The following is a 17,175-nucleotide window of genomic DNA, read 5'->3' on the forward strand; positions in this document are numbered from 1 at the left end:
TCAATCAAATGATCTATACAGGAACGTATGAACAATATTTGGAGTGGGTGGGGTCATAATCTCTAGTGGAAGGTCACAAGCCACATTTTTAAACCTTATTTTTATTGTGCCAAAAAGAACATACATTTTCGTACTCAAGTTTGCCCCCTCCCAACTCCCCCCCAGTTCCAATGAGCCTGTTATAAAAATTAAAATAAAAAAATAAAAATACCCACAGATTTTTAAAAATAAAATACCAATCATTACAAGAAATTATATCTAACAAATTCAAAAAAAAAATTGCCATTTATTTTAAAATTCACAACTGGTGAATTTGACAAGTGATAGAGCTAGCCTTTATCACATCATATGTGATATTTGAGATGCGAAATCCTACTTGTTTTTGTTATTGGCCTAAATGGAATGGTGCTTTCTGGAAGGAGAGTACTTTTACTGCTTTGTCTTTCACTTGTCTAGTTAATAGTAATACATACCCTCACATTGTGATTTACTCTTCTGAACAGTTATCAACTGTTTCTTAACAAATTTGATAAGATCTTCCTTCGACAGGGATTCAAGCTGTAAACAGATTTAAAGAGAAGGAACTTAACACAAAATTTAACCAATTTCAAAAAAGTAATTACAAGACAAATTTCAATAATAAAAAGCTAAAAGATTTTAACAATTCAATAGACTTAAACAAATAACATTCAACAGATTTCAACCAAAGCATTCAACAGAGAATTAAAGATTTTAACAACAAAAAAAAGACCTTCAATGTAGTTACATGTTGCCATTTCCTGCCACCTGTTAATTACAAAATTCGGATTCTTAAAAAACACATTGCAGTCTTTCGCACATTTAATTTATTATTGCTCAACTACTGATGTATTAGTAATGCTGCTACAAAGGTGAAGTTAAAAATTAAAGTTTTTGGGGCTTTTTATTAATGACACCACTAGAGCACACAGATTTATTGATCATCAGCTGTTGGATGTCAAACAGTTGGTACTTTTGACATATATAGTCTTAGAGAGGAAACCTGTTATTTTTTTTAGTAGTAGAAAAGAATCTTTTATATGCACCATCCTACAGACAGGATAGCACATACCACAGCCTGTGGTATCCACAAAGGTGATTGAAAACTATCTAATAATAGGTCTATCAAGTAGGACAGGTGATCCTGAGCTACATCAGTACAGTGAAACCTCGCAAGACCGGACCCTCTGTAAAGTGGAATTCTCTCAAAACCGGATGTTTTACAGAGTCCCTTTTTAAAAACCAAGACAGAACTTAACCTTTCTAAACCGGATCCCTCTTAAAACCAGACGTTTCTCTTGGTCTCAAGAGTGTCCGGTTTAGAGGGGTTTCACTGTACATTGTTATAAATGACATGTAACGATACATGCACACACATGCATGATCACTCACACATGCAAACACACATTGGACTGAAGCTTAAAATCACAGAAATGAACATGATACAATAGTGATTATTTTATTTCAACCTTTGAAAGTGGACCTTTGGATGGAGTATCACCCTGTTTCTGCTCCAGTTCTTTACTCTCTGCATCCTGAAACATATATTACTCATATTAAATAAAACACTGATGATGAAGATGTATCAAAGTCGTTTTGAATTAAATCACTCTCTGCATCCCAAATCACATATTTATCTTCTGGGTTTCTATTATTATTACTTAGGATGCCTTTAGATCTTCATAAATGAGATTATAAAACAGATAACAGTTAATTAATTACTAATTAATATTGCTATGCTGTGTATAATTATAAAGGTAAATATTCATGTGTAAATGCTTGCCTTGGTTACAAGTCTTAATGTCTTTATAAGATAAAGTTAAAGTCTGTTTTATTTAACAAAACCACTGGAGCACATTGATTGATTGATTGATAGATTGATTAATTATAAGATGGTCACTTAAACAATATTACTGGATAATAGAAATAAAATATAAAACTTGTATGAACTGGAGTTTTATTTTAATAAGGGTATGATATCAGTACTGTTCAATATTATATAGTGACAGTTCTTAATGCAGGGAAATTGAGGGTTTTTTTGACACTTCTAACCTAATTTAAATTAAAACACAATTAACACTTACAGCCATCCTATCTGGATGATGCAGTCGTTTCAAAAACAGACCCGATTACAATGATTGTAAATCTTTACTCTATTGGCCTTAGCTGAACACTGGATCAATTACTGCATGATCCTCTGAAAAGGAATTACAACAATTTAAAGACCAGATACATTGGTTCAAATAATATTTATTTGACAAAAACATAATATTGGGATTGGTCAACAGGCGTAGCCTATATAAAAGTATATTATTAAGACCTCTCTCTACATTTTACATTCGGATACATGTTTAAATACCACGTTTCATGTCACATGTGCAGTTGAATATATTTTATTTACTGTGTACGAAGTCAAAACAAGGGACCGAAAAGTGACTAACTCAGTGACTGTAGTCGACCGTAAAACATGATTTGAAATTACTGCTACCAATGTCATGAACAAAATAAGGAAATTTAAGTCTTGATGTTTACCATTTCTTTTTCAACACGTATGTGGAAGTAACTCGTAATATTTGTGGTTTTCCCCCATGAGAAGAGTAAACAAGGGGAATAATCCATTCTGTAAACGCCCTACGGGTTGGACTATACCAATTCAAATCCCATAGGCGACCAGGTTAACGTTTGTGTTTAAAAACACTAAATGCAATATATCAACCAAACTATGACCCATAAATATCAGTACTACAACCCCTACCTCAAAGTATTAACTGCAGAAAATGCTACCTTTAATGGCTAATTTTCGGTATAACCAGATGTTTTTACAACACCCCTAGTTTCGCACAAAATTTGAGTACTTTTTTTTTTACATGTATTCCATACATGTTCCAAGCACAAGGCTACTTGACACAGTGGTACTAGATGAATTAAAATTGCATACATTTTTAGCCCAGATGAAACAAATTTTTTTTACAACCAACATACTCACATTTATAACCAATCACAGGACTTGTGGTGTTAACTTCTCTATCAAAAGTTTGGTGCACCTCGAACTTCGACTCAGCCGGAAATTAATTGGTATAGTGCTACCTACACAGATGTCATCTGCCATTGAAACCCATGTTAAATTGCCCAACTTCAAATGAAGATTGCCAATAGAACAAGTTATCGTTGGCACTAACAACATACACCATTGCGAACATACATTATATAAACATTTATTTTCACTTCAAATTGAGAACATTTCCATCTCAGGTGTTTGCTATATGACCGTATCTGGCTGTAATACCAGTCTGAACAGGTGGTTCATTAACCGATTCACTCCGGCCGTCTCTTACGCTATACACTCATGTCCCAAAAGGTCAATGCACAATATTACAAAATAACATGGCCAAAATACAGCCAGAAGGCTTACCATTACACATACATATTGTTTTAATTCTTCACCATTTCCTAGCAGTGAATATGTGAACCATAACTTGTGTCACAATCAGGAACTCTCACCCAGAAGTGATCTGTGTAATGAGATCTTAAAGTTTATTAATAGATTTTTTCAAACTTGGTTTGAAGTCAATTTAATAATTTGGGTCATTTACACCATGAAAAGCCATACTAGACCAGTGTAACTTATGAACACACACACACACACACACACACACAAATTGGATCTTGATGGTCTTGTACAGATTATCATTTTCACAACAACCACAACATGATAGGCCTACTTGGTATTGGTAACATCACTGTGCTATTTATCACTGCCATAATTATCTTGTATTTAAAAAAGGTTAAAGTTTGTTTATTGGATGTCAAACATTTGTTAATTCTGACAGTCTTAGAGAGGATGCCTGCTACATTTCCCAATTAGTAGCAAGAAATATTTTGTATGCACCATCCAACAGACAGGATAGCACATACCGGTACCACTGCCTTTGATATACCAGTTGTGGTGCACTGGCTGGAATGAAAAATAGCTCAATGGGCCCACTGATGGGGATCGATCCTAGACAGACAGTGCACCACTCGAGCACTTTACCACTGGACTATGTTCCGTCCCTAGCTACCTTCTAATTCCATCACATATTTTCCCATGTCAACAGCACTTATCTTAAATCTGTCCCCTTTCTACTCTCATTATTCCTAATCGTGGTGCACTGGCTGGAATGAAAAATAGCTCAACAGGCACACCAATGGGGATCGATCTTAGACAGTGCACCATGCGAGCACTTTACCACTGGACTATGTCCCGTCCCCTACCTTCTAATTCCATCACATATTTCCCCATGGCAACAGTACCTATCTTAGAACTGTCCCCTTTCTACTCTCTCCCATTTCATTTATTCCAACTGCAGCACCTATCTCTCAACTACTGCTTTTATTTCTCACCTTTCAATTCCATCTCATGTTGTCTTCAACCATCTCATGTTGTCTTCAACCCCAGGGAAGGGTTTGGGGTACAGGTGACTGCTGTTAGGTTTTGTTCAAGCAAAATCGATTTAAATAGATTATGGATACAAAAATAACTCACTACTCAATACCATTTTGCACCATTTCCCTCATAAAATAATTTTCATTATTGAAACAACTGAAAATTATTTCACTTGGGATATAAACATATAAAATTGAGGCTTGTTGGATATACTATAATTTTCAGTTAGTTTATCCTATTATATTCTGTAGTTAATTATTCTTTTGTCTATCGGTCTTTAGTCAAGAGATCCACTTCGTAGGATGTGTATAGGATAAACAAAGAGAAAAAATATTTTTAGAACAGACATTATTTAATGTGGGTAAATATTGCTGTTTTATTTATACCTTTTCTGTTTTAATAAATTGCACATAGATAAAAAAAAAAAAAATGTTATTTCCCTAAAATGTCTCCTTTTCTCTTTTTGTCAAGCCAAATTGAAATCCACCACATTTCTTCATTAGCAGCAATGGATTGTGTACATGCATTTTTTACACAAGACATCACATACCACAGCCTTTGATATACCAGTCATGGGACATAGGTTGCGATGTGAAAAAATAAAACAATCAGAGAATACCGACTGAGCTAGATCCCATCCATAACACAAAGAATGGGAACGGGTATAGCTATCTCAAATACAAATGACAAACACAGTGAGTTTCATTAGTCATGTATTTAATACTTAGATAGCAGGAATGAACATCAACAGATGGCAACAATGTTCAACAACATTTTTAAAAAACATCTACTACCGTAGTATATCTTATGACGGCAGTGAAAAGTATTGACAACTTTTTTTCTTCAAATGATATTCTCACCATCAGTGATCACATACAACCAATTTCTGACTAAATGTCACCCAATAGGGCCTCCACGAGTCCAAATATTGGACTAGAGTACTCGAGGGTAAAACTCGACCCGGACCAGAGTACCCGACACTTACACTAGATGATAATGAGACTAAGGAATAAAGTAAAATAGCATTATGCATCTTAATTCCAGCACTTAACATGGATGCCAAATCATCCATTGTATTGCAAATGCCACTTTCAACTTTTGTTTTCCGTCCATGTCTTATAGCCTTACAATGTAACCGGCTGCAAGCATAATGGCAAAATGACGTAAAAAAATATAATTAAATGAGAGTGCTCTTCCTTGTACGGGTACTCGAACGTCAAGTCTTGTTCAACTCAGCCCGGGCCTGAGTACTCGAGTACTCGTGGAGACCCTATCACCCAAAGTATCTATTAAAGGTAAGCATTCCTTTAAAAACGGTATCTGTGGCTGAAGCTTAAAGTTTTGTGGTTGAATATTAATTTCTGCACATCCTCTTAGACCACCTCAACTGAATATACAGCACCCGCTCCACACCACCACCTCCCAATAACCGATGTATTTTGCATCTTGGGGTGTCAAATTCATGTATTCCAAAAAGGTTTTAGACAGATGTTTTGGGCATGTACAGCATATCAGTAGTCAAATTTAATAATACAATCTCATTACAAAATCAGGTGGTTTAAAATACATTTGAGACAACAGTACAAATGTGCTAGTATTAGGCAACTCAACAGTTTTGTAAATTAAAAATCACATAGCTGAACAATCCATTACCTAGGTAAATATGATGTCAACCAACCAGGGCCCGCAGTGTATTTTAAAGGGGTGTGTGGGTGGGGAGCACTATCAATTAGATTGTCTGGAAGATGAAAATTTGAGGGCCAAAAGGGGGCATGCTCTTCCAAATATTGCTCTGACCCTGAATCATAGATAACTCCAAAATATGCAGATTTATGTGTTTCATAAAATGTTAACAACTGAATTAATAACAATAACACTTTTTTTAAAATCTTCTCAAAATGCACACTGCCTTCCCACTATTCAATCGACTTTAAAACATCATTAATAACAAATGCTGTTAAAAAAACAAACATATCCAAATGTTCTATCTACCACAGAATTACAAAACTATGATAATGTACAAGAATAAAAATCTACAGATTCTTCCCACTAAAATACTCTAAGGCCCACTTTTCATCAACACAATTTGATGTTTTCCCGCTTATTGATACAGTGCACACACACACAGACACCAGACACACACACACACATGCGCGCACACACACACATGTACGAAATAGCTTTTCCAAACACACGATTCCGGACACGGGCATTCAGCGTACTGAAAAACATCGACCGACTAGCAATTTTTCTGCTTGCACATTTTCACAGCGGCGACGTTATTATGCTAAGTATTTACTACCAATCTAAAAGTACACATCCACTAAAAAAATTATAGTCTCCACATGTGTTACAACAGATATGGAAAAGCATATTCCCACATTTGGAAACATGCCCAATAAATTGCGAGCGGAATCATGTTTATGGAAAGGCGAAAACAGGCTGGGTAACAATTCCTGTCAGTCTCGGGTCTTTGTGTAGTTATCTGCATACACTGGCTAATCTACAGATGATGCCCACCAAAGACATAAACTGGAAAAATTCATTTATTCAGCATACATGTCTTTGTCTGTAATGTCGAAATTGTATGAATTCTCCACTTCGAGATCCTTGAAAATGATCGACAGGCAAACGATTTCCAACACAGTGTAATGCTTCTTAGCTGAGTTGTAAACAACAACACCACATGAGGAGTCTTTGCGACACACTGGCAACTACAGCATACTTGAATCAACATCTGAAATAACAAATATTTTTAAGTCAATAAACACATTCCTTGACATTTCTGTTATAGACAAAGCATTATAAATTACATGTGAATACTTATAAAATTACTAATATGTACAACCATATAGGCAGGACTTTTGTAGAGGTGAATCTGGGGGGGGGGGGGGGGGGGGGGGGGGCGCCTAAATTTTGCGACAGTTATAATTTTATAATATATTAATTTTCAGTTTTTTTCACGACAAGAACAGACAAGACAGAACAATGGAGATAAAACCTGTAGTCCTTTATGGGTGGATCGGTAAGGTACTAATATGCAGCTATTAGGTGCCAAACATAGTCGAGCTGACAATTGGTACCAAGTTTTATTTTTATAATCTACTTTTAAATATTTTACCAATCGGAAAGCAGAGTTATACACCAGCACCCCATTCCACAAAACGATCTTAGCCCTAAGATTGCTTCGTGGAATGGGTCCCTGGATAACAGACTTTAACCCTAGAAGGACAAACATTGTAAAACATTGTATCAGACTTACCGGAGTCAAAATCAAGTTTCTTAGACACTGAATTTTCACCCAGTCCCTCAATGTCCACATCACTCTCTGGAGCATTCAAAGCACTCAAGGTCACATCTGAAAGAAATACAAACATGGAAATCATACATATGAAGGCTTCAAGCTAACATTGTAAATACCAACATGGAAATCATACATATGAAGGCTTCAAGCTAACATTGTAAATACAAACATGGAAATTATACATATGAAGGCTTCAAGCTAACATTGTAAATACAAACATGGAAATCATACATATGAAGGCTTCAAGCTAACATTGTAAATAGACAGGGCTAGCTCTGGGTGAGCAAAATATTTCGCCAAATTGTCTATTAAACTTCAAAAATTGCAGAAATCGACAGTTATTTTCAAAAAAAATGTCAATGAAATTATTTCGCCAAATTAAAATAAAATTCGCATTTGGTGAATTTGGCAAGTGCCAAAGCAAGCCCTGAATAGAATTAGTGTGAACAACTAGCAGATTGTTAATTTTGCTTGTCAAGAACACATTTCTCTTACTATGTTTCTTCTTGTTCACTACATGATCGCTTTCTACTGTAGAGATGAAAATCGGTTACGAAGGGAAAAAAAAAAATCCAGAAATTGTAATATTGCTGGTCAGGTACTGCGATTAGCCTATTGATTAGGGTGGCACAGCAGCCTAAATTGGCAATCCACATTCAGAATGTATGCAAACTATCAGCCAAAACTATATTGTAAGTTTTGGGCAGAGAATATGGAAAATTTTGGACAAACATAACAATATTGGAACAAATTTACAAAGTCCATTTTCCTCTCACACGCATGTAACTACGTACATTAACAATGCTAAAGCACCTGCGTTAAAACATTTTTTTGGTAAAAATCTACCCATAATGTGTCAAGTAATTATTGCGCTGAGATACTGCTGGCATTTTTCATATTAATATTTTGCTTGCATAATCATAGAGCTTGGTGCATGTACAGACATTTCCTTTAGGTGTCCAGGCTAATGCCGATGCATAGCTTCTGTACTCTGACTTCAGTGGACTTGGTTTGAGTTTGGAGTTTTCCTTCTCCTAGGAGAGTTTCCGTACTAGGATTCTGAGCCTCTCCAGCCCAGTTTTGATTTTTGAGTTTGCTTCTCCTAGACAGTTTTCTTTCCTGACTCACGTCCTCTGTCTGTCCGATACATATTAGTCTAGTCTCTACCCTTTGAGCAGTCCAGCTTGGGTGACCCTACCAGGAGCTGATGCTCCAGCTGGCATAGCTCTCCGAGTCATTAAGACATGCAAGCTACCTCACCACATCAAGGAATGGACCATGAGATATTTTGCTTGCATCAATTTCATGATTTACAGTCTTTCTAACCTGATGTCTTCTGTTTCTTGGAATGCGGCTCATGAGTCACATGAGTGATGTGTTTGGTGACCACCTTGGTCTGTGTGTCGGTTGGTTGCTGGATTCCCGCCTCCTCCAACGACTTTCTCTTCAGCTGATTCTTGATCTGGGAGCTGCACAACAAACAAAAACACATCATATACTGTACACATTGAATAGCATTAATCAAAACAAAACTGTTTACAATACTCTTTACGACAAACACAGGTTATTAAAAGTTTAAAGTTTGTTTTAATGACACTACTACAACACATTGATTAAATAATCATCAGCTTTCAGATGTCAAACATGTTTCAGAGGAAACCTGCTATATTTTTCCATTAGTATCAAAAGATCTTTTATTATTCACTACAACATTTCTGAACACTAATATACCTAAGAAAACCTGAGTTCATTGAGGTGAATCAAACCTGCGACCCATCACACCTTAAACAAACATTTTTATCACTGAGCTAGTCCAGGATTCTGCCAGAGGGTGAAATGGGTATGGTGCCATACCCAAATATTTTTGAAGATTTCTTTTTTTAAAGTTAACTTTCTGACAAAATTAATTACTCTTATCATTACTGTATGCTTTTCTTAACCCTAACCCTAAACTTGACATGTTCTTTCTGACTATGGTTGCATTCAATTCCATAGTGCCATACCCAAAAATTTCTTTCTGGCAGAAACACTGAACTACATCCCTGAGCTGCTAGTTGGTGTGTAACATGATTATTTTCAAATATGGTCTGAAAACCCCCAATTTGTTTTGTTTAACACAACTGTAGAGCACACCAATTAATGAATCACCGGCTACTGGATGTCAAACGTTTCATAATTCTGACACATAGTCTACTAAGGAATTCTGCTACATGTAGTATTAATATATTTAATGATCAACTGAAGACAAAAACATAATTAAGATTACTGAGTAAAAAAATTATTGTCATATTTTGGTGACCTGTAAAAATATGATTTATTTGTATAACTAAATCACGATGCTTCACTTTTTAACCCTGTTAGACACCGAACAGTGATTTCAGTTCTTCTTCTAAAAAAAAAATTAAAATGCTGGGTCCAGTTATAACAAACCAAATGCAGAATTTTATTAATTCTGACACAAACCAAGTCTAAATTAAAAACATGAAGATGGCTTGGTGCAATACGAAAATATTAATACCGGCATAAAAAGATGCATGCATACATGCAAGGCTTCTAGATTATAGTAGCCCAACTCCCATGGCTAGTGATATTCATTATTGGGCTAGTAAATAACTACTATTGCCATGCCCGACAGCTAGTGAAAAAAACTTGTCAAATGCTGCATTTAAGTCTATTTCCTGTCCCCAACCCCTAACCTTAATGTTTTTAAATTCTATATCCCTCTTTAGGCAACATATCTGATTATTACTATTAATAAAATTGTATTAACTTAAAGTAGGGCTAGTGAATTTTTAATTGTGGCTAGTACATTTTTAAAATTACTGATCCCATGGCTAGTGGATTTTATAAAACATTCTAGAAGCCCTAGTACATGTAATAAGAAAGATATTGGTGGACTTATGTGTGTGCGTAATGTACTCACATTGTTCTATTCTAGAAGCCCTGGTACATGTAATAAGAAAGATATTGGTGGACTTATGTGTGTGCGTAATGTACTCACATTGTTCTATTCTAGAAGCCCTGGTACATGTAATAAGAAAGATATTGGTGGACTTATGTGTGTGCGTAATGTACTCACATTGTTCTATTCTAGAAGCCCTGGTACATGTAATAAGAAAGATATTGGTGGACTTGTGTGTGTGCGTAATGTACTCACATTGTTCTATTCTAGAAGCCCTGGTACATGTAATAAGAAAGATATTGGTGGACTTATGTGTGTGCGTAATGTACTCACATTGTTCTATTCTAGAAGCCCTGGTACATGTAATAAGAAAGATATTGGTGGACTTATGTGTGTGCGTAATGTACTCACATTGTTCTATTCTAGAAGCCCTGGTACATGTAATAAGAAAGATATTGGTGGACTTGTGTGTGTGCGTAATGTACTCACATTGTTCTATTCTAGAAGCCCTGGTACATGTAATAAGAAAGATATTGGTGGACTTATGTGTGTGCGTAATGTACTCACATTGTTCTATTCTAGAAGCCCTGGTACATGTAATAAGAAAGATATTGGTGGACTTGTGTGTGTGCGTAATGTACTCACATTGTTCTATTCTAGAAGCCCTGGTACATGTAATAAGAAAGATATTGGTGGACTTGTGTGTGTGCGTAATGTACTCACATTGTTCTATTCTAGAAGCCCTGGTACATGTAATAAGAAAGATATTGGTGGACTTATGTGTGTGCGTAATGTACTCACATTGTTCTATTCTAGAAGCCCTGGTACATGTAATAAGAAAGATATTGGTGGACTTATGTGTGTGCGTAATGTACTCACATTGTTCTATTCTAGAAGCCCTGGTACATGTAATAAGAAAGATATTGGTGGACTTATGTGTGTGCGTAATGTACTCACATTGTTCTATTCTAGAAGCCCTGGTACATGTAATAAGAAAGATATTGGTGGACTTGTGTGTGTGCGTAATGTACTCACATTGTTCTATTCTAGAAGCCCTGGTACATGTAATAAGAAAGATATTGGTGGACTTATGTGTGTGCGTAATGTACTCACATTGTTCTATTCTAGAAGCCCTGGTACATGTAATAAGAAAGATATTGGTGGACTTGTGTGTGTGCGTAATGTACTCACATTGTTCTATTCTAGAAGCCCTGGTACATGTAATAAGAAAGATATTGGTGGACTTGTGTGTGTGCGTAATGTACTCACATTGTTCTATTCTAGAAGCCCTGGTACATGTAATAAGAAAGATATTGGTGGACTTATGTGTGTGCGTAATGTACTCACATTGTTCTATTCTAGAAGCCCTGGTACATGTAATAAGAAAGATATTGGTGGACTTATGTGTGTGCGTAATGTACTCACATTGTTCTATTCTAGAAGCCCTGGTACATGTAATAAGAAAGATATTGGTGGACTTATGTGTGTGCGTAATGTACTCACATTGTTCTATTCTAGAAGCCCTGGTACATGTAATAAGAAAGATATTGGTGGACTTATGTGTGTGCGTAATGTACTCACATTGTTCTATTCTAGAAGCCCTGGTACATGTAATAAGAAAGATATTGGTGGACTTATGTGTGTGCGTAATGTACTCACATTGTTCTATTCTAGAAGCCCTGGTACATGTAATAAGAAAGATATTGGTGGACTTGTGTGTGTGCGTAATGTACTCACATTGTTCTATTCTAGAAGCCCTGGTACATGTAATAAGAAAGATATTGGTGGACTTATGTGTGTGCGTAATGTACTCACATTGTTCTATTCTAGAAGCCCTGGTACATGTAATAAGAAAGATATTGGTGGACTTGTGTGTGTGCGTAATGTACTCACATTGTTCTATTCTAGAAGCCCTGGTACATGTAATAAGAAAGATATTGGTGGACTTGTGTGTGTGCGTAATGTACTCACATTGTTCTATTCTAGAAGCCCTGGTACATGTAATAAGAAAGATATTGGTGGACTTATGTGTGTGCGTAATGTACTCACATTGTTCTATTCTAGAAGCCCTGGTACATGTAATAAGAAAGATATTGGTGGACTTATGTGTGTGCGTAATGTACTCACATTGTTCTATTCTAGAAGCCCTGGTACATGTAATAAGAAAGATATTGGTGGACTTATGTGTGTGCGTAATGTACTCACATTGTTCTATTTTTTATTACTTCGCTTATTTTATTGAGATCCTCTCCAAACCGTTTGACTGAAGAACTTAGCATCTCTAGCTCTTGCTCAGTCCATTTACCACTGCAGAAATAAAGCAATGACATTGAGTTAGGATCAACAATTATTATGAATTACTCAATATATTTAGCAATTAACAGGGCTAGCTCTGGCAATCACCAAATTCACCAATTGGCAAATTTTATTTTCATTTGGCGAAATAATTTTATGTAATAAATGACATTTTTTAGAAAATAACTCTTGATTTCTGCAATTTCTGAAGTTTGATGGACAATTTAATGAAACATTTTGCTCACCCACAGCTAACTGATTTGTCTTAAAAGTGAATAAATAAAATTCAAGTCCAAAATTTATTGAAATAAACTGGATTTGTATTAAAGGTGAAGTATATTTAAGTTTAATAAAAACTCTTTTTTTTTAACACTAATAATTAACAACAATGCATACATGAAACACTTTACAAAATGTTCCATTAACAGATGGATGAACTATCAGTAACAGCTGATTAACTCAAAACTATTCTTGAAAGCAATCATTAAGTCTTGATTTTAATAGCTTCAATTTGGTACATGTTTAATGTTACTAACGTACCAGTTTACTGTTATATACATTGATTTGATTCAGAAAACAAGCTGTTATGGCTTTCATATATTTTACGTTTATACTGTACCCGACATATGTGCAGGAATGAATGCAGAGGGGGGAGGGGGGTAGATTGGCAAGCTGTGTTTTAAAAAGGGGAGGGGGTTGAATTATGCTAGAGAAAATATATTGAACAAAAAAATTGGATTGAACAAGAGGGTTTCAATTCCCAAACCCTTCCCTGCACACGCACCTGCTGTACACAAAGTTTCCTTTTGCAAACTGGTTATCAGTATTTACATACTGTATACTCTGCTGTCATCAGCATTTTTCATCTGCCTCAGTGAAATCTATTGATATATTTTCCATATATTTAATGTCAATGTCACCTATTGTATCTTTAGATCACCAGCTTTGGGTTTTTAAAAATAAAAACAGTGTAGCATGTATGTAGTGGTGGTGGGGGGTGGAATCTAGTCTTTTCTGAAGAATACTTGCCTGAGGTGCTTTGATCGTAGAAGCGGACAACCTTGTTGGACCCATTCCCCCCCCCCCCATCGTCCCATGACTGATATAGCAAAGGCTGTGGTATGTTCTGCTAATGCAGGTTGTCTCTAAGACTATGCGTCAGGATAGTCAAATGTTTGACATCCACCAGCAGCTGATGATTAGTAAATGCATGTGCTCTAGTGGTGTTATTAAACAAAACATGCTTTAACTTTGTATTCAGTAGAGTAAACACACATAATAGGAGGAAACATTTTGTTCGGTATCGCATTGTCATTCAGTGTGCACATTTCTGTGATTGCTACCACATTTTAAAGCATTACTTTAAATACATGTACCAAATTTTCAAAACAAAATGTTCCCTTAATGGAAATATATAATTGTGTACAGCCAATAGTAAGTGATTACTACCAGCCTTGGTGATGTAGTGCTTGAGTCATAAGGCTGATAGGTACAGGGTTCGCCTTCTGGTACCGGCTCCCACCCAGAGTGAGTTTAACGACTCAATGGGAGGCTTTAAGACCAGTACACAGACTTCTCTCACCCAGTCTTGGACAGACAATCCAGACAGGTGAGGTGCATGCCCAGGACAGCATGCTTGAAGCTTTATTGAATATAAGCATGAAAATAACGATAAATTAATGAATGAATTGACTTACCATACTAAATGTATTGTAGTCACTTTAAATTTAAAAAAAAAGAAAGCAAACAGACCTGGTTCTCTGAATCAAATCAAAGGGAATAATATCAAACATGACCGATTTCAAATTTCATAGACATCAAATTATTCATGTATCTGACTGCAGCCCCCTCCCCACACACACACACTTTCCTCCCCAGTTTCAGATACCTATGACCTATGAATTTCTAGTAATAAAAATATGATTGTATTTCATAAATGGCAAAGCTGTATCGATTCAGTTCATCTCAAAGACTAATCGAAATTTAATACCAGTTATTGCTTTTATCCTGCTGTCAATCAAAATGAATACTGGGAAATTTATATGGTATGATCAATTAAAACAAATCAGCCAACTGTAGTCTTGTTTTCAACTTTACAAATAAATGTCAACTTGCGTTGTATCGTACATGAATATGCTGAACATTATTTTAACATTATTTACTTGTACCACATTGATCACATAAAAGAAAGTGTTTCTCTGTCTTCGTCAGGAGCAAAAAGGAGGCGAGTTGAAGATCACTCTCCTGAAAATGTGCTAGGGTTAGCAATCACAAAATATATAAAAGTGATCAAAAATGTTATTGCATGGCAATCAATTTTCTCGAGATCCTAAAACTTTTCAGGCGAGTGTGGAGGGGAGTGAGAGTGATCACTCCTCGCCTGTTCCGACGAAGACTCAAGATTGCTGTATTCACTAGAACTTAGAAGACAAGAATATCATATTTCACAATTCACAAGTTGTGAAGACCATTCGTTTTAGCGAAATAACCCGTGAACACAACTTGTAAACTGAGGTACGATTTTCTATCTAAATCTTCATAACTCATGGAAAAAAATTAAAGAACAAACAAATCATTAGTGCAATTGTAAGTTGGAGTGTGTGAGATTGGAGTGACAGTGCAGATTGTCTATAAATCTCCTGAACGCTCTCCACTTAATGAAGTCATGTTCACAATTTGCAACTTGTAAATTCATGATATATATAAAAGAATCGAATGAATACTGCATCAGCAGTGCTAGCTCTGGGTTAGCAAAACATTTCGCCAAATTGTCTATTAAACTTCAACAATTGCGGAAATCGACAGATATTTTATTTAAAATGTCAATTATTACATGAAATTATTTTGCCAAAATTAAAATAAAATTTGCCAACTGCTTTCAAAATTTGCAATTGGCGAATTTGGCGAGTGCCAGAGCTAGCCCTGCATCAGTCCTACTGGATTGTGGTTGAGGATCGTGCGTATGACTTTAATACCTGCTAGGACTCTGTTCTGTGGTAGGGTGTAGCTGCATTGTGAGCTCACCCAGCTTGCTAAACGCAGCCCCTGCAGCTGTGAATATCTCACCAACCTGAAAAGAAGAACACATTTTGTTAAATTCTAAATGAGAAACCTTTTATTGGTATATGCATAATATTTTATATACATGTATTATATAGTTTTCAAATATCTTTACATTTAGAAGTTTTGTGTTTTGGATAGGTATGTCCAGTTTCTTCTTTTAATAATAAAATCAGTAGTATGGAAAAACTTTCATATTTTTCTCCAGTAGTGAATAAGTTATTCTACATGTATGGAGGAATAATTTATGTTTTTAAGTTTCATATCATGTTTCAGAATGTTTCTATATTCTATAACCAAAAAAAGATGTTAAAAAATAAGTGTGTGACAGAATACATTAAGACTCAGATGTATTGACGTGACTATGCCTGTAGTCTCCATTTAAATTATGCAAGATGGAGTTAAAAACATAAATTAATTACCCCAAAGAGGGGCAGGGTATAATTATTTCCCACTGATGGGGTGGGACGTAGCTCGATGTGCTATCAGTATGGGATCGATCCCAGTCGGTGGGCCCACTGGGCATTTTTCGTTCCAAGTAATGCAATACAACTGGTATATCAAAGGGTGTGGTATGTGCGATCCTGTCTAACTAGCGAATTTTCTCTCGAAGACTATTTGTCCAATTATCCAAATGTTTGAAATCCAGTAGCCGATGATTAATAAATCAATGTGCTTCAGTAGTGTCGTTAAACAAAACTTTATTTTCCACTGACAGTCTGTAGGCCAAGGGGAGATAATCACAATATTTAGATATAAAATTTGAAAAAACAAAACAAATTGACATCTTCCTAGGTATGATTAGTTCGCAGAGTGTATACAAAACCTTACTTTCGTTGCAGAGCTCATGGCTTAGTCTTCGCAATCTAAATAATTTATTAATAAAGATAGCGATTCATTTTAGTTAATAGTGGAACAACGAACAAAAAATTCCCGCTGACAAACAGGAACCGGAAGAACTTATTCTTTCTTTTTGTTAGATAAATGTATAAATCTAAATATAAGGAGTAAAACGAATATAGCTTATACTATTTATTAAAAAAAGACAGAATTTACAACTAAACAGAGTTATACTAGTTCTATAAACACTTGTAAAATATGAGTAATGGGTAATATATGTGAGTAATAAGTAATATATGTTTATTGTTTATTCCGTATTCCACATGTTGA

At 35.6% G+C, this 17,175-nt stretch overlaps 2 protein-coding genes across 4 annotated transcripts in view; both read right to left on the reverse strand.

The window, feature by feature from the left end:
- LOC121370361 (GRIP and coiled-coil domain-containing protein 2-like) overlaps positions 1–2,594 on the reverse strand; it is a 52,491-nt gene extending 49,897 nt beyond the window's left edge. For both annotated transcript variants that reach the window (XM_041495530.1, XM_041495538.1), the window contains exons 1-4: positions 2,551–2,594; positions 2,103–2,215; positions 1,488–1,553; positions 474–558 (exon numbers count right to left, since the gene is read on the reverse strand). In XM_041495530.1, the coding sequence (XP_041351464.1) occupies positions 474–558; positions 1,488–1,553; positions 2,103–2,108 (157 nt within the window). In that variant the 5' untranslated portion in view covers positions 2,109–2,215; positions 2,551–2,594. The remainder of the gene's footprint in view (positions 1–473; positions 559–1,487; positions 1,554–2,102; positions 2,216–2,550) is intronic.
- A 2,550-nt stretch (positions 2,595–5,144) lies between these two features.
- On the reverse strand, positions 5,145–16,969 carry LOC121370376 (chromatin complexes subunit BAP18-like). 2 transcript variants are annotated; one of them, XM_041495551.1, is made up of 6 exons: positions 16,837–16,969; positions 15,921–16,015; positions 12,856–12,957; positions 9,075–9,217; positions 7,707–7,802; positions 5,145–7,181 (listed from the first exon to the last, which is right to left on the reverse strand). In XM_041495551.1, exons 1-6 carry the CDS (start codon positions 16,852–16,854, stop codon positions 7,159–7,161), a joined length of 477 nt encoding a protein of 158 aa, XP_041351485.1. In that variant the 5' UTR covers positions 16,855–16,969; the 3' UTR covers positions 5,145–7,158. The 2 variants fall into 2 exon arrangements, with proteins under 2 accessions (XP_041351485.1, XP_041351494.1); XM_041495560.1 differs by lacking the exon at positions 12,856–12,957.
- Between the last annotated feature and the right edge of the window lie 206 nt (positions 16,970–17,175).

Source organism: Gigantopelta aegis, chromosome 1 (genome assembly GCF_016097555.1).
Source record: "Gigantopelta aegis isolate Gae_Host chromosome 1, Gae_host_genome, whole genome shotgun sequence".
Lineage (NCBI taxonomy): Eukaryota > Metazoa > Mollusca > Gastropoda > Neomphalida > Peltospiridae > Gigantopelta > Gigantopelta aegis.

Bases quoted from the DNA above. Each gene is read 5' to 3' on its own strand.
- LOC121370376 (XM_041495551.1), bottom strand. The intron at 9,218-12,855 runs GTGAGTACATTA...TTTGTTGTGCAG, and splicing joins GTAATAAAAAATAGAACAAT to CTCCCAGATCAAGAATCAGC. The intron at 7,182-7,706 runs GTAAGTCTGATA...TTGTTATTTCAG, and splicing joins GAAACTTGATTTTGACTCCG to ATGTTGATTCAAGTATGCTG.